At 43.4% G+C, this 24525-nt stretch overlaps 1 protein-coding gene across 4 annotated transcripts in view; it reads left to right on the top strand.

Moving 5' to 3' along the window:
* The window catches only part of SPECC1 (sperm antigen with calponin homology and coiled-coil domains 1), a 689067-nt gene that overhangs the window by 536687 nt on the left and 127855 nt on the right, over nt 1-24525 (top strand). For all 4 annotated transcript variants that reach the window (XM_082247576.1, XM_082247577.1, XM_082247575.1 and 1 more), the window contains one exon: nt 5932-6034. In XM_082247576.1, coding sequence (XP_082103702.1) covers nt 5932-6034 — 103 coding nt within the window. The remainder of the gene's footprint in view (nt 1-5931; nt 6035-24525) is intronic.

Raw genomic sequence — 24525 nt, 5'->3', positions numbered from 1 at the left:
TATTCTGGCCATTAAGTGCCTAACACTCGTTTAGATGCATTTTAACATGTTAAGTGTTTTTTCTGCTGCTTCCTTAATTAATAAATAACTGCTTAAAATATTGTTTCTCTTTTGTTCATTGACAGACACAGCTCCTGATTCTTCTTAATCATTGGGTTATACTGCCCCCTACAGGAGTAGGACACTAGGCAGGAAAAAGCTTGACTATGCCTATGGGCAGTCCCAGGGGGTATACACCCATTCTCAGCTATAGGAACTCAGTTTTGTTTCTGCCTAGTCTGGAGTAAGGTCCAAGTTCCTTGCTGGGATCTCTGCCTGGTCTGGAGTAAGGTCCTAGTTCCTTGCTGGGATCTCTGCAATTTTTTCTTTTTAAATTGAATTTTTTTCCTATCTTTGTTATTTTGTTCCTGTGAGAATCTACAATCAATTGCCAGACTGGGCAATGGACTGGATAATCTAGATCCAGAGGGTCCCCCCAGTCTGGCCAGCGAGTGCGTGCAGAATGCAGCTCCGCGCTAGGTCGGCCGCGACATAGCCCCACTGGACGGGGGCTGGCCTGCGAGTGAAATGTCTTGGGACGACGCATACGGAGTCACAGCGTTTCTCCTGGCCGACGGCACCCACATTACGATGGAGGGGGTTCTGTCCGGAGCGGTGCCCACCCTGCTATGGAAAGAAGCTGTCCCCCCTCTACTCCTGGAGGGTTTTGAGGTGGACGTGGGTCCCTCCCTGGGTTGGTGGGACCCTGGGTTCCCCTCCTTCCCCCCCCCCCCCCAGCCCCTCTAAAATTTCAGTGGACTTTGTGGGTTTTTTCGTCTTTTTTGCTTTCCCTTTGCAGGATCGCAGTTGGCGGCCTCCCCTGATTGTTATGTTTTCCGGGTGAGCTTAGTGTATAGCGACCTTGCTGGTCTGAGTCCACTCACTGAGTGCTCAGATAGTGAGGATGATTCCTCTGCTCCTTTAGCATGAAAAGGCGCTGGTGGATGCACTGTTTGTGTCAGTGCGTGACACTTTAAAAATGCAGGCTGATGCTGCGTTGGAGGCGCCAGTCCCTTTTGGCACCCACAGGCCCTCCAAAGCAGTTAAGGAGTCACCAGGATTTTAAATATCAAGCTGATGGGAGGGCGGAGGCTCTGGCCCACCATATATTCGCTGTGGCTAGTTTGGCACTTATTCTGATATTTACTATTGCCCTGGTGTTGCAAGCTCTGACCGAGTTGGCTAAACTTTTACGCCAGGACCTGGAGGGCAAACAGCTCTCTTGCGGAGCTGGCAGATCAGTTGGTACAGGGGCTATAGTTTATCTGTGATGCCACTTTGGATACGGCTCCTTTAATTTCTAGGCTGTCTGTATCAGCAGTGGTCCTTCGGGGGTATTATCTGGCTGAAATACTGGTCTGCGGACCAGACTTCTAAGAAGGCCTTATCTGATCTCCCCCTTGTAGGGGATTGCCTGTTTAGCGCTTCTTTGGATGAAAAGTCAGGGCCTTCACCGGAGGTTCCAAGAGGACCTGGTCTGGCAAGCCACGAACGGGCTCTTCCAGACCTGCAGGCAAGGCTACCTCTGCATGAAGGGGCGCCCTCACCCGTATCTGGGGTGGGTGGGTGGATGTCTTTGCTGGTTTCCAGATCCATGAACCTCCCTGTCCCTGGTATAGGACACATGGGTCCACAAAGTTATTCGGTAAGGCTAAGAGATCAAGTTCGATCTTTGGGTAGTGCAAGACTTAATACGTCAAGGGGTGATTGTTCCAGTTCCGATTTTGAAACCTTTTTAGGGGGTTTTACTCTAACCTCTTTACAGATCCCAGGAAGGAAGGCAAGGTACGTCCAATTCTGGACCTCAAGGCACTAAACTGCTTGTGCGAGTACAGAATTTCCACGTGTAGTCCAATCACGCGGTAGTGGCATCCCTACATCAGGGGCATTTCTTCTCGCTTCTATCTACATCAAGGACGCCTACCTGCACATTCTAATATGTGCCGGTCACCAACACTTCCTCCATTTTGCCATTAGTGAGGAGCATTATAGGTTTGTGGTGTGGACCTTTTGGTCTCACTTCCGCTCCTAGGGTCTTCACAAAAGTCTTGACCCCGGTGCTGCCATTGTTTGAGTCAGTGGGGGATCGCGGTACTGGGGTACCTTGGTGATCTTCTTCTGGGAGCAGAGTCTCCGACTGCTCTGATGGACAACTGGAGTTTGCTCTGCGAACTCTGAGGGAGTTTGGTTGGATTCTGAACCTTCAGGAGTCTGCTTTGGTTCTGTCCACTAAAACTGGACTATCTGGGTCTGACTCTCTACTCAACCTCAGCCAGCGTGTTTCTTCCTCTGGTAAAACTCCAGACATAGCAAGAGGCAATTCAGCTTTTGTTGTTCAGCAGATGGTCATCCCTCTGGGCTTGCATGCAGGTGCTGGGTCTGATGGTGTCCACCCTCGAGGCGGTCTGTTTGCACAGTTCCACACAAGATCTCTGCTAAAGAGATTCTGGTAAAATAGGACAAGGATCCACAGTCTCTCGAGATGGCTTCGTTCTCTGGCACTTGGACAGGGAAAATCCTTTCTCCCCCTGTACTGGACGATTGTCACCATGGATGCCAGCCTGTCCGGGTGGGGAGGCGTCCTCAGCACAGATGTGCTCAGGGGGCCCTGGACTCTGACAGAGTCCAGACTGCCGCTTAATGTTCTGGAAATCCGAGCGATCAGCCTTTGTCTGACTCATTGAACAATTCATCTTCAGGGGTGTCTGGTACGAATTCCTTTGGACAACACCACGGCCGTGGTCTATGTCAATCATTAAGGGGGCACAAGTAGTGTCCTGGCGGCTCGGTAAGTAGCCGGAATTCTAAGGTGGGCTAACAGCCCTCTCAAATTTCTGCCACAACTGCAGGATTAAAGCAGAAGGGATTCCGTCCAGACTGACCTTGCCAGGTCTTGGTATGCCAATCGGGTACACCTGGTCGCCGATGCTCCTTGGGGACATCCTCTCAGGGAGGATCTTTCATCCTGCTTAACAGTCGCTGGCTTTGACGGCTTTGCTGTTGAACGCCAGGTGCTGAAGCTAGGAAATCTACTTCCAGGAGGATCTACTGTCGCATGTGGAAGACGTACATTGCGTGGTGTGAGTCTCTTGGGGTTCATCCTCACTCCTTCTCGGTGGATGGTATCTTAACTTTCCCTCAACGGGGGTTCAGACCGAAATTGGCTTTGAGTACCATCAAGGGCCAGGTATCGGCTTTGGAGGTCTTTTTCCAATGAACTTTGGCTGCACACTCCCTGGTGCATACCTTTCTTCAGGGTGTCCAAAATTTTTTTCCTTCAGTGCGGGCTCCGATGCCGCCCTGGGATCGTAATGTAGTGCTTTCAGCTCTACAGAAGCCTCCCTTTGAAAATATTCAGGGGGTTTCCCTGCTTGCGCTGCCCCAGAAGGTGGCCATCACCTCTGCGCACAGGGTGTCAGGACTGGTGGCGTTATCCTGTCGTTCACCTTATTGGTGATTCACAAAGATAAGGTGGTGCTTCGCCCCTGTCTGTCATTCCTTCCTAAGGTAGTCTCTGACTGCCATTAGAATGAAGACATTGTGTTGCCTTTCCTGTGTCTCAGGCCAAACATCCAAAGGAAATTGCCTTGCATGCCTTGGATGTGGTCCGGGCAATTAGGGTACACCTGCCACCTACAGAGTATTTTAGAAAGTCAGACTCTATATTTGTGCTCACGGAGGGACCTCACAAAGGGTTGTCTGCTTCTTCTGTGAACATTTCCAGATGGTTCAGACAGACGGTGGTTCAGGCCTATTGCATCAGGAGTCAGGTTCCTCCTTTCCCTGTCAAGGAGTACTCTCCTAGAGCGCTTAGTGTCTCCTGGGCTTCCGTCATCAAGCATCAGTGACGCAGGTTTGCAGGGCCTCCACCTGGTCGTCTGTGCACACTTTTACAACATTTTTATAAAGTTGATGTACTGGCATCTGCGGATGCTTCTTTTGGCCGCAAGGTTTTGCTGGCTGCTGTCTAGAGGACCTGGTCCTCTTTGAGGTGTATTGTTTTTTTCAGGTGACCTGGTTGGCTATGGTTAGCCTTGGGAATTTTTTTCAGTTTTTTTTCCCATCCCTCATGCTCAACACTGCTTTGGGACGTCCCAATGGTTAAGAAGAATCAGAAGCTGTGTCCGTCAATGAACGAAAGAGAAATTGTGATTTTCCACTTACCGTAAAATCCATTTCTCTGATGTTCATTGATGGACACAGCACCCACCCATCTGTGGAGTTGGCTTTCTTCTGACACTGCTTGTAACAAAACTGAGTGCCTATAGCTGAGAGTGGGTGTATGCCCCCCTGGGACAGCCCATAGGAGTAGTCAAGCTTTTTCCTGCCTTGTTTCCTACTACTGTAGAGGGCAGTATAACCCAATGGTTAAGAAGAATCAGGAACGGTTTCCGTCAATGAACATCAGAGAAATGGATTTTACGGTAAGACAAAAATGGGATTTTTGAATTAGAAGCTCAATTTGTATTATCTTTAAAAATTGACTGTATCAAATGCCACTATTGTACGTGCCTGAATGTATATTTATAACAGCTAATAATACCATGCACAGCAAGAATCAAACTTGCAGAATAACTGTATGGGATGTAATTATTGATTTTAATGTTCTAATGCATCTTTTATTTGTCGTCTTAAATCTCAGCTTCATCCATAACTTGTTTCTTTTAAATAGAGGAGAAAGGATTGTGATCACTGGAGAGATTAACTCTCATTTTCCTCCTGTGATACAGGACAAGAAACGAGGAGAACAGGGCTCGCTGGGACAGGAATTTTCAGGCAAAAAAGAAAAAGTATTAAAAATACAGATATTTTCCATCAAATTCTATCACTCTGACCCTGTTTCGCCCGCGTAGAGTGTTTTAGTGTTCATTTTTATGATGGTTGCATGTTAAACTTTAGTCAAAACATTTTTTGGGCCCTAAAAAATAGTTTATCCAAATATGATAGCAATAAAATGCAAAAAAAAAAAGCCTTGTGTAAAATAGGTCCAATAAGTACAAAAGCTATACTTCCCAACTTTTTGATATGGGAACGAGGGACGCCCATTAACAAAAGTATGTAGGTATAAGACACACCACCTGTCATGCCCTATTAAAGGAGAATTATTCAAAAAAAGGATTAGTTAAACCCACATAGTGCATTTTTTAGCACTACTATTGCTTTATACTGGCTTATGAAATTTACAAATGCAGCAATTTGCAAATTGAATGAAAGGTTTAGCACTAGGAAACACTTTTTGAAAGATAAAAGGTGCATTTTATATACAACTATATAGGTCATACCAAATTGAGGGACAAATGAGGAGGAAAGAGGAACAGGGAGGCTTTTTCCAAATCAGAGACAGTCCCTTTGAAATTAGGAACAGTTGGAAGCTGTGCTAAAGCTTTTATAAGCACTAATCACTATGGGGTCATTTTATAAAAAAAAAATTGCTGACACTTTCACACAGCTGTCACAAATAATTCCTGTAATCTGTCTTATATGCTTATTTCATATGGCTGTCATGCTCCATCTAGTGGCCATAATACTGTATTTTCTTGATTCAGTGATTTCAGGAAAATACTATATTATATCCAATAGATGGAGCAGATGATTAGGGGAAATAAACATATTAGGCAAACTACAGGGATTATTTGTAGCGGCTTTGGGAATGCAGACACATTCACACAGCAGTTTTTTTAATAAACTGATTGCTGTGTGATAATGATTTAAATGGTGTTGTATCAAGTATTTCTGAACTAGGCTCAGCATGAAGGACATTGGGCTCATATTGTAGTGTGTGCTTGATGTTCTACCTCATTAACTGCATGTAGTGCATTTTGCAGAAATGTGGAGACTAGTAATTCTTGTATTGATACCTAACCAAAATATGTTCCCTTACCTGTTTTACAGTGTGGAAAGAAAAGATCCCTTAGCTGCTTTAGCCAGAGAATATGGAGGCTCCAAGAGAAATGCTTTGCTCAAGTGGTGTCAGAAAAAAACTGAGGGCTATTCGGTGAGTTTCCAAGAATCAGATTATTTTACCTCTGCATGCACATTCTATTGTTACAACACAACAGATGGATCCTTCTTCCCACTCTCTATCGGACTGGAGTGTAGAAACAAAATAGAACACCTTAAAGCAATCCTGTGCTTTACCCATTTAGCTGTCAGAAATTAGAAAAAGACCCAGTTCGTCCAAATATTAAAGAAGATCATGTGATTCGCCCCCCTTTTCTCTCATGTGCAGGGCCGGTGCTCCTGCTAAGCGAATTAGGCAGCTGCATAGGGTGCACTGGCCTCCTAGGGGCACACTGCTTTCTAGGGAGGGTGCAGGCTGGCCCAGATGGATAGATCATTCATGACGTTCGCTGAGCCCGGCTGCAGTCGGCGTCACACCGTGAGAGTCTGCGGCTCCGCCGGCATAGTGCTGACGGTCACTGTGCAAGTGTGCAGTCCTCACACAGACACGGTCATCTGTGCTGCCTGGCCTGTGTGCAAATTGGATTGGTTGATGTTCACCTCCCCCAGACCCCGCCGATCCAGATTTCAAATAGGATTAGGCTGCGGCCTGGCTACCAGCAGTGTGCCAGGACAGGTGCCATCCCAGGCACTTCCAGCCAATGAGGTGCTGAGCGTGGAGTGCCTCAACATGACATCATTCCCTCCTCCTTTCCCACCCACAACAGAGTGGAGCCCGCAGTCCCTGGCTGTCCCACGAAGTGTGGAGCTGAGAAGAGAAGGCAAGAGAAGAGACGGGGATGGACGGACCAGTGTGTGATTATATCAGCAGTAAATATAAGCAGCCGTCCTGTGTGATCCCCATTCCCCAATATTATATTAACAGGAAAATATAATTTATACAAAAGCAGCAGTCTTTTATATAAAAACAGCAGTCTTTTAATAATAAATATATATATATATATATGTAAAAAGGAGCAAGTAAAATCAAGCCTCAACGGGGGACTAACACACCTGCTCAACCGGCGCTAAATTGAACCATAAAATGTAATCTAATGAGAAATTACAAATGCAAATCAGCTGCTGCTATAAAATCAGATAACATATATAAAGGTGCATATAGAGTTACAATCGTCAAAATATCGCACTAACACGCACTAGCAGCGCTCAAATATAGTGCAGTCCACCGGGAAAGGGAATGTAGTCCATACAGTTCATATATAATGCCCAAATGGTGTCCACTGACAGTCAGTAGATGCTTCTATTATTCACCACACCGGACCCTCCACCTCACCACGGTGCACACCCTTAAAGAAATGCACTCACCAGAAATCTGGTCAGAACGAGCCCATACATAAGCCAATCTCAGGCCAAGAAACGATCATCAGAGCTCCACAGGATATCCACCAAACAAATGGCACCTGACAGGTCTTGATCAAATCAATGCGTGTGGCGGACCCACAGTGAATTCTCAGGATTCAGAGGCGGTACCTTAAAGATATGCTCCTCTCCCTTAAATAATCCTTGCATATGGATATGTCCGCTATGCTGCACAATATTGCCTCTGCAGTTCAAGACCTCTTGCTTAGGATGTCCCATACTTGTCCTAGGCTTGCTTCTAGTCTGGATTTAGCAGCATGGATCAGACATGTGGCTGAGACTTTCTCTCTCTCTCTCTCTCTCTTCACCTTCTCCTTCTGGGGTTTCAAAGCCAACCTGACACTCGTTCCTGCTGAGGAGGCAGAGGGTGAGCCACCACAGGGATTCACCACAGGTGGCTCACCCTCTGCCTCCTCAGCAGGAACGAGTGTCAGGTTGGCTTTGAAACCCCAGAAGGAGAAGGTGAAGAGAGAGAGAGAAAGTATCAGCCACATGTCTGATCCATGCTGCTAAATCCAGACCAGAAGCAAGCCTAGGACAAGCATGGGACATCCTAAGCAAGAGGTCTTGAACTGCAGAGGCAACATTGTGCAGCATAGCTGACATATCCATATGCAAGGATTATTTAAGGGAGAGGAGCATATCTTTAAGGTACCGCCTCTGAATCCTGAGAATTCACTGTGGGTCCGCCACACGCATTGATTTGATCAAGACCTGTCAGGTGCCATTTGTTTGGTGGATATCCTGTGGAGCTCTGATGATCGTTTCTTGGCCTGAGATTGGCTTATGTATGGGCTCGTTCTGACCAGATTTCTGGTGAGTGCATTTCTTTAAGGGTGTGCACCGTGGTGAGGTGGAGAGTCCGGTGTGGTGAATAATAGAAGCATCTACTGACTGTCAGTGGACACCATTTGGGCATTATATATGAACTGTATGGACTACATTCCCTTTCCCAGTGGACTGCACTATATTTGAGCGCTGCTAGTGCGTGTTAGTGTGATATTTTGACGATTGTAACTCTATATGCACCTTTATATATACATATATATATATATATATATATATATATATATATATATATATATATATATATATTACTGCTTCTTTTGTATATATCCGCTGCCAGACTGCCCCATGCACATATACTGCGGCAGAGCGGCCCTTCAGCCTGAAATTACGTATCTGTACGTTTTTTTTTTTTTCGGGTTTAAGGCACACATACGTACCGCCGGCGAGATTGGACACAGCGTTCCCAAGGCAGAAAGAATGTCGGTCTGCTTATGTAAATGAGGCAGATTGCCATTCTGTCAGAAGTCTGAAATTGAACTGACGGTAAGAGAAAACTCTTCTTTTTTTTTTTTGGCGCAAGCAGCTTGTCTTGCCTAGGGCACAAAATAGCCTAGCAGCGGCCCTGCTCATGTGACAGCATTAATGCTTGGATATTGCCCCAACACTGTCTCTTGATGGCAGAGAGAGGGTCTTCCAAAAGTGTGCAGGGATTTCTTTCCTTAGTCTCAGCAGCTAGATGGAGTTGCAGGAATGGAAAAGGATAGATAATTATATGGCACTTGGAATGGGGAATTGAAGAAAACTGGGTTGCTTCCAACGTAGGGACAACATACAAACCCAATGCCGATTCTGGGGGAATTACACCCATGGCCCATTGCTGTAAAGCAACAAAATAGCTTCCATTCCAAGTAAGCCCTTCACAAATTTGTACATTTCAGACTGCATACGATGAAACAAAATTGATAAGTATGTGTTACATTAATTGAAAATTGCACATTAAAATAATAAGTGAAGTGAGCTATGAAGAAGGCTGTGCAGGCAGAAACGTGTCAGAGCCACATACTTTTTCTTTAAAGAATCATCAAAGAATATAACTGAATGCCAGTAAATGCTACTATTCTGTAAGTGAAGTCAAACTTGGCTCTACTGCATCCTACCTTATGTGTCTTCTTATTGGATTTTAAATGTGATGAGCTGCCTCATTAACCAGTAAGGACGCTGGAGGAGGCAAAACTTTTTTTTTTTTTTCTGTGAAGGGTGGAGGTGGAGATAAAACACCTGTCCGGTTTTTATTACTGTCTGTTCCCCCGTTAGGGAGATTTACCTTCCCTATTTGTCCTATTTAGTATTATCACTGATCGTAAAAGGAAATCCCAAATTTTGGATTTTCCCCCGTACAGTAATAATCTTGCGCTGGGGACACTGATTCTAATGACTCAACCAGGGATTATCTTACTTTGGATGGAATTCCTCTTGGCTATGGGACAGGAAGTGAAAAGAAAACTCTTTAATGGGACACAAAATCCAGACAGGAGTTATAACCCTCCATTACCCTATCCAGAGTGAAAAAAAAAAGTTTTTGACCTTGGTTTTACTTTAAATATAACTTCAGCTCTGGATTCCTTTGTTTCTATAGTTCTAACACATGGTTTTCCTGAAATTACCCTCTGTTTATGCAGTTCTCACCATATGCTCATTCTGCGTTGGTGACAGGTTTACATATGTATTTGATTTTTTTTCCTGGTTCATTTGCTGCAAGATGTGTGCTTAAAATGTAATTTCATAATATTCAGCTGAGGAAATTTTACATTAAACTATCATGTCTGATCAAGCAGAACACCCAGACAAGCTTTATACACACATTGCTTAGTTAGGTTCTGCATATCGTGTGGGTATAGAAGTATTGTGCCTTGGACCACCCGGCAGTAACGTGTACATTTCATCTTACAATGCAGGACTGGGTAATTGCAAAGCAGTAAATGGCTTCATAAATTGAAAGGAGCACGTCATGGGAACATGAAAAGTAAAATTTTTATAGGATTCCTAGACAGGAAGTTAACAGTGTTTGAAGATATTGCTTCTCTCTATCCTAGCCTTCATTTTAAATAACTGCTCTCATAATTTAATCATTTTCTGAAGACCATAAATATACATTGATTAATATTATGAATGTCTCTTTTTTTTTTTTTTTATAAATCAGCCTATAGTTTGTGAAGCATTTGTTAAAGCCCATTTCTGCCGAAGTCCATCAGTGACCAATAAAAGCATTTTAATTAGACATGGTTTTAAAACCCAAAAGAAAAGGTTGAGCTAATTCACTGAAAACTGAACCCTTTGTCTATAACAGTAACCATATCCATCATTCTCATTTATATTACAGCCATTAATGATAATCGGGTTGCTGCTGACATTACAGACAGTTCTACATTTGAAAACTTGAATCATTGGGACAAAAAGTACAAAAATGTATAACGTCCAGATATTTAAAGTATCATTAAACCCAAATATTTGATAGTGTGTTTTTACTTTAACCAATTTAGCCGCGGAAGATTTCGCTGCTCAATGACCAGGCCATTTTTTCAACTTGGCACTGCGCAAATTTAACTGACAATTGCGTGGCATGCAATGCTTTACCCAAACAAAATTGACGCCCTTTTTTTCCCACAAACATAGATTTCTTTTGGTGGTATTTGATCACCTCTGCTCTTTTTATTTTTTGCGATTTTAATAAAAAAAAAAGAGCAAAAATTTTGCGAAAAATTGACATTTTCTATTTTGACTGTTAAAAAATATCCAATATATTCAACTTTTGTCATCTATTTAGGCCAAAATGCATTAAGCTACATGTCTTTGACAAAAAAATTCTCAATGAGCATATTTTTATCCACTTTAAGAACAGAGGATTTTACCCCCTTCCTGACCAGGCCATATTTTGCCATTCGGAACTGTGTTAATTTAACGGACAATTGCGCGGTCGTGCGACGCTGTACCCAAATTAAATTTACGTCCTTTTTTCCCCACAAATAGAGCTTTCTTTTGCTGGTATTTGATCACCGGTGCGATTGTTAATTTTTGAAAAAAAGCAACAATTTTGAAAAAAAAAAACACATTTTTTTTCACATTCTGATATATAACATATAAATATATATATATTTGATTTTTAAAAATCAAAATTTTTTAACATTTTAGGCCAATTTGTTTTCTGCTACATATTTTTGGTAAAATCAAAGGAAAACTGGCCCAAAATAGTAAAACAAAAATTCTTTACATTTAGCTATATATTTCTTGTTACTACCATAACCTACCACCAAAGAACAACCATAAATAAATTCTTCTGCTCCAGATGATGGCAACAAAATCGCATATACGCATGTCAGTTGTTCTTTGTACCTGTAGTACAGCTCAGAAGCATTTTGCTTTTGCTTTTTTATATATCCTACCTCAAACACTAACTGACACTGATGCTAATTTAAAAAAAAATCTTGCCTAAAATATCCTAACCTTTGCCCCTGATCTTGACCTTTGCCCCCTACTTGACCCAAAATCTAACCCAGGCACTGACCTAGATCAAACCTTGATCTAGGTATTTTTTTCTTTATTTTTAAATGTATTTATTTATTTTTTAATTTTTGAAAAATACTTGTATTTCTCTGCAAGGAAAGAGAAAGATACATTGTATCTTTCCTCCCCATTTACATAGAGAAAAACACAGGGTGAGCTTCACAGTGACTGATCACTTTGGTAGCCATTCAGAGGCTACCACAGTGATCAGGAAACCCAAAATCGGGAGATCTAGGTCCTGATCGTTAGTATGGGGCCCAGGGATCCTGGTGAGATCCTGGTCTCTGTTCTGGGAGCGCAATGTGCGGCCCGCTCCCAGTATATAATGAGATATGCATATATGAGGACACACAGAAAAAAAGCCCACTTCCATGAGGCCTGTATATATGTGTTACGTTGGCGGGAAGGGGTACAAGAATGTGAATCTCAGCAATAGTAGTTTGTGTAGCTGTACCATTTATCTTATGTTGTGGCTGATTAAGCTTATACAATGTTATTCAAAAAACATTCCTATATTGTAAGTGCTACCTCCCTAAATGCAGTAACCCAAAACAGCCAATCTGATTTTTTGCTAGGGTCTGACATTAGCAACATGACCTCCATTTGGCTGTACATTACTACTTAATACTTACATTTTTTTTTAAAGTGGTTCTAAAGTCAAAATGTTTTTTCACTGTAATGCATTCTAATCTATCCAACCCTTCAAATACTTACCTGAGTCCTGTATTAATTCTGTGCTGTTCCTGGCTGTAGCAGCGCTCATCTTTATGCCTGGTGTCATAGGGCAAATTGGGAACCATTGGTTTCTGTTGCTTTCAGTCAATCCAGTGAGGAGGGAGTGGGGCAGAGCCTCGCCTCGCTGTGTCTATAAACGCCTATACGTGTGCCCCCATAAGAAGCGGCTTCCTATGGTAGCGGACATAGAAGAGGAGGAGCCAAGAACACTGGTGGGAGACCCCAGAAGAGGGGCTGCTCTGTGCATTACCCTTGTACAGAGAAGGTAAGTTTACCATGTTTATTATTTCTGTAAAAAAAAAAGAGTGTACAAGCGCTTTGAGCCTCCCACCTGCCCCTTATCCTTTTCTTCCAGTCATTTATGTCACCAGGCTGACCCTCTCTCCCAGTCATAGACTTGCCTACCTCCCAGGAGCATTCAGCTTTCTGTCAGTGGCCTCTCCATTAGGTCCATGATATGCACCGACTTTGAATCCTAGGTTTGCGTTAGAGAGGAGAGGCTGATGCGAACCAGAAGTAGCACGGGAGACGCCGGTATAGCAGGGTTTTTCATGTTTGAAGCGTGTTTTTATTATATTGAATGTGAGTGCATACATTTTAATAAATAATAAAGTTGATGGTTTAATACTACACTATGGGAGCCTGTGCACCTCCCCATTGTGAGTTATGCAGAATGGCCATATTTAACTGGGGATATTGGCGTAAGGAGCCATATGCACATACTGCATATTCAGGAGGAGTATTTGGAGAGGGGCACTAGTGTATAGGAGAAGAAAGAGATGCCAATATACAGAAAAGGGAATACAATATATTGTTATAAGGCCTAATTGATACACGGCTAAGGTGAGAGTTCTGTAGACCAGTGGTCCTCAACTCCGGTCCTCAGGGCCCACTAACAGGCCAGATTTTAGGTATTACCTTGGGGAGATGCAGACTAGAGTACTGCAATCACTGAGCAGAAAATTATATCACCTGGGATGTATTTCAGTTATCTTACAAACCTGGCCTGTCAGTGGGCCCTGAGGACCAGGGTTGAGGACCAAGGCTGTAGACCTTGGAACACGTGGTGTGGTGACACGTTTTTGGAATTGGAGGTTATTAGTGACAGGTGAAGGGACCAACTCAAAGTATTTGAACACAGAAAATAATTGCTGATCATTTATGGACTTTTAAATTATTTTTTAAATTTAGTAGCACCTTATTGCTTGATTGAAGTATAAGAGATCACTATTTAAAAGGGAAGCACTGTTTTAAGCACTTTATTAGGTATCGTGGTACACAAATACAGTATGCATGTTTGAACATTATTTGGCTATGTACACTTTTGAAAGAATTATATACGGTATATATTTAGATAGCAAATTACCGTGCTAATGGGCCCATACCCCTGACTCATATAGACACAAAGTAGAAAAAAGATGGGGCTTTCAAGGCCGGTGGGAGGAGGAGGATCATATATATCACACAGTTTATCTAAAACATAATTTTATTGTACATAGTAGGATAAAACTTGTACATCAAAGGGGAATAATTCCCATATATGACGTATATAAAATCAAAACAAAACAAGACAGAAACGCATATGTAGAAATATAGGGCCGGATTTAAAGAAACTGCAGCTTCAAACATCTATGACGTGTTTCAGTTTCGCCGCGTTCAAATCAATTAACTGGCGCTGCGGCGAATTGGCGAGTAAAACAGCAATAATGAATTCCGCCGTCAGCGGGATTCACTTACGATCGCGGCTTCGCCAATTCGCAAACTTATGTCTTCCTGCTTATAGCAGTTTCACATAGCGATGTGGGCTAGTGGATTAGTGCACACATCACATGTCTGTAATTCATCTCCCTCTGCTGTAGGTTCGAGGCTTACCATCTCCACCTACTTTTTTTATTTTCTTTTTTTGTTTATATTGCTAAAATGGAACGGATTACATCATATATATTGCTAAATAATGTTACACTCAGAAGCGCTTGCAAGCTTACACCATTTTAAGTGTTTTTTTGATCTTGTCTGTGTGTCGAATCGATCTTATGAAGGAAAGTACCAAAGGCAAGTGACCAAACCCCTACCCTACTTCAGGGCAAGATGAAACCTCACAATTTTACCATGGTCTTCTTCCCACATTCCATACAATGTTTAGTTCTTTAGCTATATGTGCTTTTTAGCCTTAACACACTCCATTTTTTCCACCATACAGCTTTATTCTGCACAATAGCTAAGTGCTTTGCAACTTCACTGCAGTTCACAACGTCATGGGTTCAAATCACATCACTACACTTGGGATCTCTTTTCACTCTCATTTTTTTAAACAGTTTTTTTAAACTATCTTGAATTTGGGGGGGGGAGGGGGGTGTCCTACCCAAATTTCAAGCACATCAATGGAAACAACACAATTTTGATTTTATGAGTGTGGTCCTAGTTTTATCGAGATGCAATTCTTTACATATTTACCATGGTTCTTACAATTTCTTGACCAATAAACATAGGTGTCTGATATTGGACTCTCTCCATATTTCAACAACACAGGCCCTCATAGTCCAACACTACATTTGCCTCACACCTCAACACAACACTGTCACATCCCTACTCTACATTACAACCCCTCACATCACCAGTACAAGCAGCATGCAAAGTGCAAAACTCCGGCCTTGGCAGCTTAATGGGCCATACACTAACAATTTGTCTAGACTTTTTCCTGTAGACTTAACCAAACCATATAATAGAAGCTCAAACCTCAACACTTTCAATTTGGATGCAATCAGGCAGGCCCTTGCACTACATAGAAAATGTCAATCGGAAGGATAAAGTCTTCTCTAAATCTTACAGTGTGGATGGCCCTTTTGTCTGTAGGCACCCACACAAAACAAAAAAACACATGTTCAATTCTAATGTATTTATTTATTTGAGAATGACAGCAGAAGGAGGGATGCAGCAAAAGAATATTGTCACTCTCCAGTCCGTGTGCCTTTACAGCGCCAGACCACGATCTTTGCTCCATGGCTACGGGATTCTGATGTCTTCCACAACTTCCGGCAGAGTTCAGAATCCATTCTGCACCTCTACCAGCTCATAGGGGACAGGCATGGCAAGGTTGCTGGGCAGCTTCCAAGCCACTTTCGAAGTTCCAGGGTGTTCATGTTGGTCATTGGCCATGTGCCTTACCAAATATCCACTGACCACAAAAGAAAATGAGTGGAGTCCATCAAGGTGGGTTTCTACCACCTACACCCGCAAGCAGTACCACTCCTGGAAAAATAAAACAAAGGATAAGACATTTCATTATGAAAATCACATCTTAATGCCTGTTTGCTTCATTCTGAACTTCATTTAATTTCGACATCACGAGTGAAATAACACATTTTATGCCAACTTACACAAACCAGAAATCATTAATGTAAACATTTGAATACACACCTGTGACGCCAGACAGCCCATCACCACAGGCTTCCCATGGTACGTGCCATGATTCCAAGATGTTGATGTTCTGGAAAATTACAACACCATAAGATACCAAGCAGCCGTTCATGTTATCAATAACTACACAGGTGGCATAGACACAAATAAACACCTGCCAGCTCTTCTCAGCCCTTTACACTATTCACAATACCAACATGTTTATGGTTAGAGGTGCATGTTTTTGCTCAAGTAACACAATTTTACCAATGTTGACTACACTTTATCTACAATGGCAAGTGTCATTGGCAGATGATAATCACCCTCTGTCTCCCTGTGAGTGGCACCTCTGCTAACTAGCTAATTAATACACATGCCCTATCTTGACCGGTTACAGTACTTACATGTAAAGTGGCTAGCAACCAGGGTATTCCGGGTGGCCATACCGGCAGCGGTGCTCCGCCGCCTGGGGGCCGCCGGCTGACGGACCTCTGGCTCCCTCTCCTCCGTCAGCTCCCAAGAATCATCCCGGGCAACGCACATGTTGTGCAACACGCAGCACACCAGGATGATCTTGGAAGCCTTTGTAGGAGAGTACAGGAGTTCACCCCCAGGCCGGGCCAAGCAGAGAAACCGGGACTTGAGAAGACCTATGGTCAACTCAATGATACTCCGGCTTCTCCGCAAGGCCCTGTTGTAATTCCTCTCTGCTGGGCCCTGGGGGTACCTGATTGGAGCCATCAGCCACGTCAGCTGCGGGTAACCAGCATCCCCTGAAAAATAAGAAAAATATACATTAGTTATTCATATCATGTGACTTTAGATGACTCCTCAAAATGGGAGACAATTAGGCATTTTACTAAACAACCTGCTCGTCTGTTTGCAAAAAATCATATGAAACATCTCAACTCTGTCTAACTGCCTAAATCACTAATACAAATGGGAAAAAGGACACACAAAGTGGTGGGTTTCTCTTGCAAGTTACAACTTGGCCCCTATTCTGTTCCTATTACATTAGCCTAGGTCTTACTTCTGGAATATATCTGCAACTAGAGTGAGGAAACCAATATTGACTCACTTATGCAAAGTACTTTGGGGATATGGCAATACCATTGGAATCATTTGTAGGTTTTCTTTGGGTGGCTAGAGGACACCATTTACACATTGGTTAACCACCTTCATTGGACTCAAAGACAACTTTGCAAATCTTTCTTTTGTGAGCTGCTAAGCTGCTGATCTGGTTGTGTGTGAACAGCCTGACAACTAATAACACATCCATTTTAGGTAGGCTTTGCTTAAATCAGGGTGTACACCGATGTAGCTTATTCCTATGTCTATGTAATCTTACAGTTTATGTTGTTAAGACAAAATACTTTACCAATAAGCCACCCTTCGGGCATTTGTCCACTTTCAAACACCTCGTACAGAGTACTTGTTCTTAACATACTGGAATCATGGCACGACCCTGGGTGACCAGTGTTGACACTCATGATGCGCTGTTTGGCGTCACACACTAATTGGACGTTCACAGAGTGGTACTGCTTGCGGTTCCGGTATTCACTTTCGTGGCTCCTTGGGGGCCTAATGGCTATGTGGGTGCCATCGATTGCCCCTAGGATTTGCGGCATGTGTGCCCGCCGGTAGAAACCCAACTTGACTTCATTCCACTCATTTTCATTCTGTGGCCAGTGGATAAAATTGGGCACTATATCCACTATGGCATTAATGACCAACATGAACACCCTTGAAACTGTGGGCTGGCTAATGCCCATGATACTTCCCGAAGTGGCTTGGAAGCTGCCACGCCCTAAAATATACAAAGTGGCCAGCAATCTGGCCATGCCGGGCACCGCATGGCCGCGCTGTGTGTCCGGGTCAATTTTCTCTGCTATGAGCTGGTAGAGGTGTAGAATAGTTCCTCGCTCGAACCGGAACTTCCTCCTGACATCAGAATCCCGCAGCTTGTCCAAATAGATCCTTGGAGCAAAAATGCGTGGCTGGCGAGGTAAGGGCACACGGACTGGAGGTGCTGCTGCTGAAGGTGCTGCTGCTGCTGCTGCTGCAGCTTCCCCACCTTCTGCTGCCTCCTGTGCCAGGGCCTCCTCAAACAAGGCACCAATAAATGCCAGCATTGCACCATCTAATGCGTCTGGGATATCGTCCTCCATTTTGAACGCGCAAATTCGCGAATGCGCAGATATATATAGAAACGGCCGCTAATTATCACACCTGTGAGCCAGCTATAAAAGGAGCACATGGCCAATATGGCTGCTGGATGTTATAGATCGATGTTTCTTATGTGCTAGCAAGACCCTGTGACCCACAACCTACATTATCTGGAGGTAAGACAATTGTATCTCTCTCTCCCAAAAAAAAGGAAGGAGACAATTTGTACTTATCTTGGGTGTGCTTAAGTTGTCTATGGTGAATCCCCTCCAACCCACAATAGCTTGGGAACCCCTCAAGTGTCTTTTAATCATTGGCAGTTGGCCCCATGTGCATGTGGTTTGGACATGTGTTTTCTCATGTTTGTTAAAGGTGTGCAGTCTAGATTTGGCATCTAAACCTGCCCCCTTACCTTCCCAGCTTCCAAAGACACCATTTTTGCTTTCCTGATAACTGTAATTTATTATGTGCACGTATGTAGGTCATGCGATTTCTCATGTATGTTTAATGTTTGCAGCCTCCTTTTGCCTATAAAGGATTACACCACCACCACCACCACCACCACTGTGTTTGTGACATTAGGTAAGTGTTTGGAGGGCCTCGTGTGATTTGTACCCCTATGCGTTTTCTTATGTGTTTTTTTTTTACATTTCTTTGCAGCCTCTTCTGCTCTTTAACACCACCACCACCACCACCACCACCACTGTGTTTGTGCCATTAGGTAAGTGTTTGGAGGGCCTCGTGTGATTTGTACCCCTATGAGTTTTCTTATGTGTTTTTTTTTTACATTTCTTTGCAGCCTCTTCTGCTCTTTGCCACCACCACCACCACCACCACCACTGTGTTTGTGCCATTAGGTAAGTGTTTGGAGGGCCTCGTGTGATTTGTACCCCTATGAGTTTTCTTATGTGTTTTTTTTTTACATTTCTTTGCAGCCTCTTCTGCTCTTTGCCACCACCACCACCACCACCACCACCACCACTGTGTTTGTGCCATTAGGTAAGTGTTTGGAGGGCCTCGTGTGATTTGTACCCCTATGAGTTTTCTTATGTGTTTTTTTTTTACATTTCTTTGCAGCCTCTTCTGCTCTTTGCCACCACCACCACCACCACCACCACCACCACCACCACCACCACCACCACTGTGTTTGTGCCATTAGGTAAGTGTTTGGAGGGCCTCGTGTGATTTGTACCCCTATGCGTTTTCTTATGTGTTTTTTTTTTACATTTCTTTGCAGCCTCTTCTGCTCTTTAACACCACCACCACCACCACCACCACCACTGTGTTTGTGCCATTAGGTAAGTGTTTGGAGGGCCTCGTGTGATTTGTACCCCTATGAGTTTTCTTATGTGTTTTTTTTTTACATTTCTTTGCAGCCTCTTCTGCTCTTTGCCACCACCACCACCACCACCACCACCACCACCACCACCACCACCACTGTGTTTGTGCCATTAGGTAAGTGTTTGGAGGGCCTCGTGTGATTTGTACCCCTATGCGTTTTCTTATGTGTTTTTTTTTTACATTTCTTTGCAGCCTCTTCTGCTCTTTAACACCACCACCACCACCACCACCACCACTGTGTTTGTGCCATTAGGTAAGTGTTTGGAGGGCCTCGTGTGATTTGTACCCCTATGAGTTTTCTTATGTGTTTTTTTTTTACATTTCTTTGCAGCCTCTTCTGCTCTTTGCCACCACCACCACCACCACCACCACTGTGTTTGTGCCATTAGGTAAGTGTTTGGAGGGCCTCGTGTGATTTGTACCCCTATGCGTTTTCTTATGTGTTTTTTTTGTACATTTCTTTGCAACCTCTTCTGCTTTTTTTGCCACCACCACCACCACCACCGTGTTTGTGCCATTAGGTAAGTGTTTGGAGGGCCTCGTGTGACTTGTACCCATATGCGTTTTCTTATGTGTTTTTTTTTTTTCCTTTTCTTTGCAGCCTCTTCTGCTCTTTGCCCACTACTACCACCACCACCACGACCAAGTCTGTTTGTGCCATTAGGTAAGTGTGTTCTGTAACTGTTCACTAATTATACTGTATATGAAGAGCAATCTGCAAATCCTGTTTTTTCTGTTTTCTCTTTTGTCATTTCAGATTTAGGAGTTTGGGGCTCTTTGCTGCTGCTGGACAGCCAGATTCTCTGCCCACCTCGTGCTCCCATGGCCCCACCCACTGGAAGGATGAGAAGGGCCAGGGGGGCCAGGGGGGCCAGGGGGGCCAGGGGGGGCAGGGGGGGCAGGGGGGGCAGGGTGGGCAGATCGTCTGGCTCTGGTGTGAGGGAGGCTCCAGCTGTATCCATGAGGGAGTCCACCATCCCCATCCCGGAGGAGGAAGCCGGGGGAGGTGTTAACACACCAAGTGGACAAGCTGGCTCTTCTGACAGTAGTCCTGGAGCGGGTCCGTCCACCAGAGTCAGCTTGTCCACATTAACCCGGCTTCCCCGTTTCACCCACAATCAGTGCTGTGCCCTGGTCCACGCCTATATGGCCAGATATCAGGCGATACATGGGACCAGGGCCGCGTCTTACTCAGTAACAGAGAAGAACAGATTGTGGGATGAAATCCGGGATGCTGTAAATGCACTGGGTGAAGCACCTCGCCACCGTGACAGTGTGCGGAAGAAGGTCAACGACATCTGTGGGTCCGTTCGGAAGAAGCTAATTGCATGGGCTGCGGAGGGTCTTTATGACCGTCAAGGTCGGCTGGATGAACGTGCACGAAGTTCTCTCTGGGATTATCAATTACCTTTCTTGAACATCATAGGACCCGATACCATCTTTCCCAGAGAGGACTTAGATTCGGATGCTTTGCACCGAGGTAGGATATTATCTTGGATGTCAATTGTGTGAGTTGTTTGGAAAAGATTAACTACTATCCTATGTGTGACATTAAGAGAATGTGATACTTGCCCTTCCAATTGTCCTTTTTTTGTTTTCCCCAACCTGCAATTTGTTCATCTGTAGCACGGATCTCAGCCCCTCCACAGCCCATGCAGCTTGGCGAACCAGACGGACTCACAGGTGTTGACATCAGTGCTGACCCTCCTCCTGGTAGGTCCAATATCATACTGTGCCAAACAATGTAGATGTTTTTTTTTGGCCAAGATAGCTCATATTGCTATGTCCTTTACAGAAGATCCGCAGCAGGGAACACACCCAGTGCAGCTAGGCCTGGAGGAAGGTGTTGGTATGTCTAGTCAAATAATGTTTTTTTGAATCTTATTAACCCCATTAACACACATGTTTTTTCTTAGGAAAGAGTGTTGCCTTTTAGATGTTTACCCTGCAAAACACAGTTGACAGCATTAATGGGTGCCGTCATTAGTAGGCAGACCAAGCCTTCTTAACCTTTGGGAGGGTTTAGCAAGTGTCCTATGAGCCCAGGAAAGCACTTTTGAATGTTTGGCCTCAATGCTTCATTCATGAAGCTAGGAGGGCAATCTGGCCATAATCATTACTGACTAAGGTTATGTACTAAACATGTTTTTTTTTTTTTTTTTTAAAAGAACATCAGGCCCCTCTTGACGTTGCAGCTGGAGTTGGATCAGGAGCTGGCGACGATTCTGCATCCAGTGCTGTGGTATGTGATATAAGGGAACAAGGTGCACATGTAACATTTCAATGGTAGCATTGATTTTGGACTAGATGTGGCTTACATTGTGTGTGTTAAATTAGTGCTAGGACATTCTGACGATGCACCAGCACAACAAGAGTTCTATCTTGAACATCAGGGAATTATGTTATAATTTGGTGTGCCACTAATGTTCCAAAAACATCCAGGATCTTTAAAGTCCGGCCCGTCTTTGATTTTCCAGGTCCAAATTCATGGGTATCGTTTGGTTGGGTTGTCCTCTAGCCGATTGATGGCAAGATTTTAGACAACATACGTAGATGTATAAAGTCATTGGTGTAGTAACAGATTTACCAAAAGCATAAACAACCTACCACACCAGGGTTAATTGGGAACACCTTCATGTTGAATCTTTTTTGCCTTTGTCATATTAGTCCTACCAATATAATATGTACCCATTATCAGAAGTGTTGCTAGCTTGGATAATCTTACAATGAACAAGTACTCATTAGAAGCACATCAAACTTTTCAACGTTCTGCTTGGGGTGTTAAGTTGTCAAACTAATCTGAAATATTTAGTCATGATGTTTGATAATGATTTGGTCTATTTCTTCTGCTTTCAGGTAGCCTTAGATGCAGAGGGATTGTCACCTACCCAACTTCGTCCATCTATGCTGGATGTAGCCGAGAGGCTGCTTGATGAGTATCAGGTCCAAAATGAGTTAAGGAGGCGTACTCAGCAATCTACTGAGGCAGTACGTCTGCTCGGGCTCATACAGGAATCTGTAGCAACAATGGTACAGGTTCACCAGGATATGTTACAGGTTCAACAGGATATGCGTAACAGCTTGGTAAGTTTAGCAGACCAGCATCAACGGGATCGGCAAAGTGTTGACACTCAGGTGCTGGCCACACGCCAATGCCTGTTTGGATCTGAAGATGCCCCATTGGCAGAGCCCTCCCAAACATCTCACTCACCTGCCACTGCAGGTTGTGGTAGTGGGAGGGTAATGCCAGTGTTGGCCACTTGTCAGGCAGCTGGGGATGGGACAATTCCTCCTGTAGCCACTCCTAGCACTTCACACTCCGTTCGGACTCCCACACCCCTCAATGAGCAATCCTCCTGCACAACCTCAATGCGCACTGGTTCCACAGTACCCCTTCCACCTGACTACATTCCCTCCACACCTTTATCACTTCACTCCTCCCCAGGCCGTTCTTCTTTTTTGTCACCAATGCGACATGTCGTTTGCCCCCGCACCGTGGACCACAACAACCAATCAACCACCACTCCCCACACATCTTCACAACCCTTGCACCACCAGCAGCATCAAATAGCCTTGGAGCAGCAACGATCCCATCTCATGGTAATGGCACACGTTACCCAAATTCTTAGGCTGAGCACAGAGCAGATGGGACTATTGGCACAAGATCTTCAGTCTGGGACATTTCCAGGGTTCAACACCCTGCATCAGCAGCAGCCTCAGACACAAGATCTGATTCTAATGGGCCACTTTACCAGAACTCTAAGGCTAACCCCAGAGCAGATGGGACTATTGGCCCACCATTTGATGGCAGGAACCTTTCCATTGCTCACCACACTGCTTCAGTCACCACCACCACCACCAACTTAATTTCTTTTTTTTTTTTTTTTTTGGGTTTTGTTAATGATTGTTACATTGGCCAATTTGTGGGGCCATTTTTTTTTTAAATTTGAGGGTGGCACAATATGATTTCTTATAGTGCTTTTTTTGGGGATGAAATAAAATTTTATGCAAAATGATTAGTTTGTGTTTGCTCTTTGGTTTTTTAGGAGTGTTGGTGGCCAAGTAATGGCCCTGGTTAATGTAGGCATTTATACACACGTGCTTCTCGATCTCCAAACATATGATTTCATGTAAATTTAGATAACTCAATGTTCACATAACGACCCAAGAAAAGGTCTCCCTTCAAATGTAGCTTCAAAACAAGTCTCAAGGCTAACATAAACCAAAGCCAACATACTAACAATTACAGACCACACCACTCAAGTAAACAAATACAACACAAAAGACATTCGATGTGTACACCAAAAAGAAAACTTGGGTAATAAAATAAATGTTTTAATAACACATGTGGGTGTCTACCAACTGTAGCGTACAAAAAATATATTACAATATATAATAGAATGAACTAAATTGCCAATGTAACATTTGTGTTGCAAAGAGCAACATACTTAAATTTAATTTAGATAAACATTTTAAACATTTTTTATGTTTTGACATCATTTTTTGGAAGGTTTTCACAAAAACAATTCTTTTTTGTAAACATTTTTGGTTTTGTCGGTTGCCATAAAAACAACAAGGCTTATTTGTAAACATTTGTGGTTTTGTCGGTTGCCATAAAAACAACAAGGCTTTTTTGTAAACATTTTTGGTTTTGTCCGTTGCCATAAAAACAACAAGGCTTTTTTGTAAACATTTTTGGTTTAGTTTGTTACCAAAAACAACAAGGCTTATTTGTAAACATTTTTGGTTTTGTCCGTTGCCATAAAAACAACAAGGCTTATTTGTAAACATTTGTGGTTTTGTCCGTTGCCATAAAAACAACAAGGCTTTTTTGTAAACATTTTTGGTTTAGTTTGTTACCAAAAACAACAAGGCTTTTTTGTAAACATTTTTGGTTTTGTCCGTTGCCATAAAAACAACAAGGCTTATTTGTAAACATTTGTGGTTTTGTCCGTTGCCATAAAAACAACAAGGCTTTTTTGTAAACATTTTTGGTTTAGTTTGTTACCAAAAACAACAAGGCTTATTTGTAAACATTTTTGGTTTTGTCCGTTGCCATAAAAACAACAAGGCTTATTTGTAAACATTTGTGGTTTTGTCCGTTGCCATAAAAACAACAAGGCTTTTTTGTAAACATTTTTGGTTTAGTTTGTTACCAAAAACAACAAGGCTTTTTTG

The sequence above is a fragment of the Pelophylax lessonae genome (assembly GCF_965119305.1).
Source record: "Pelophylax lessonae genome assembly, chromosome: 2".
NCBI classification, from domain to species: domain Eukaryota; kingdom Metazoa; phylum Chordata; class Amphibia; order Anura; family Ranidae; genus Pelophylax; species Pelophylax lessonae.
Note: the sequence above shows the minus strand (reverse complement) of the source record. Positions and strands in the feature narration are given on the sequence as shown.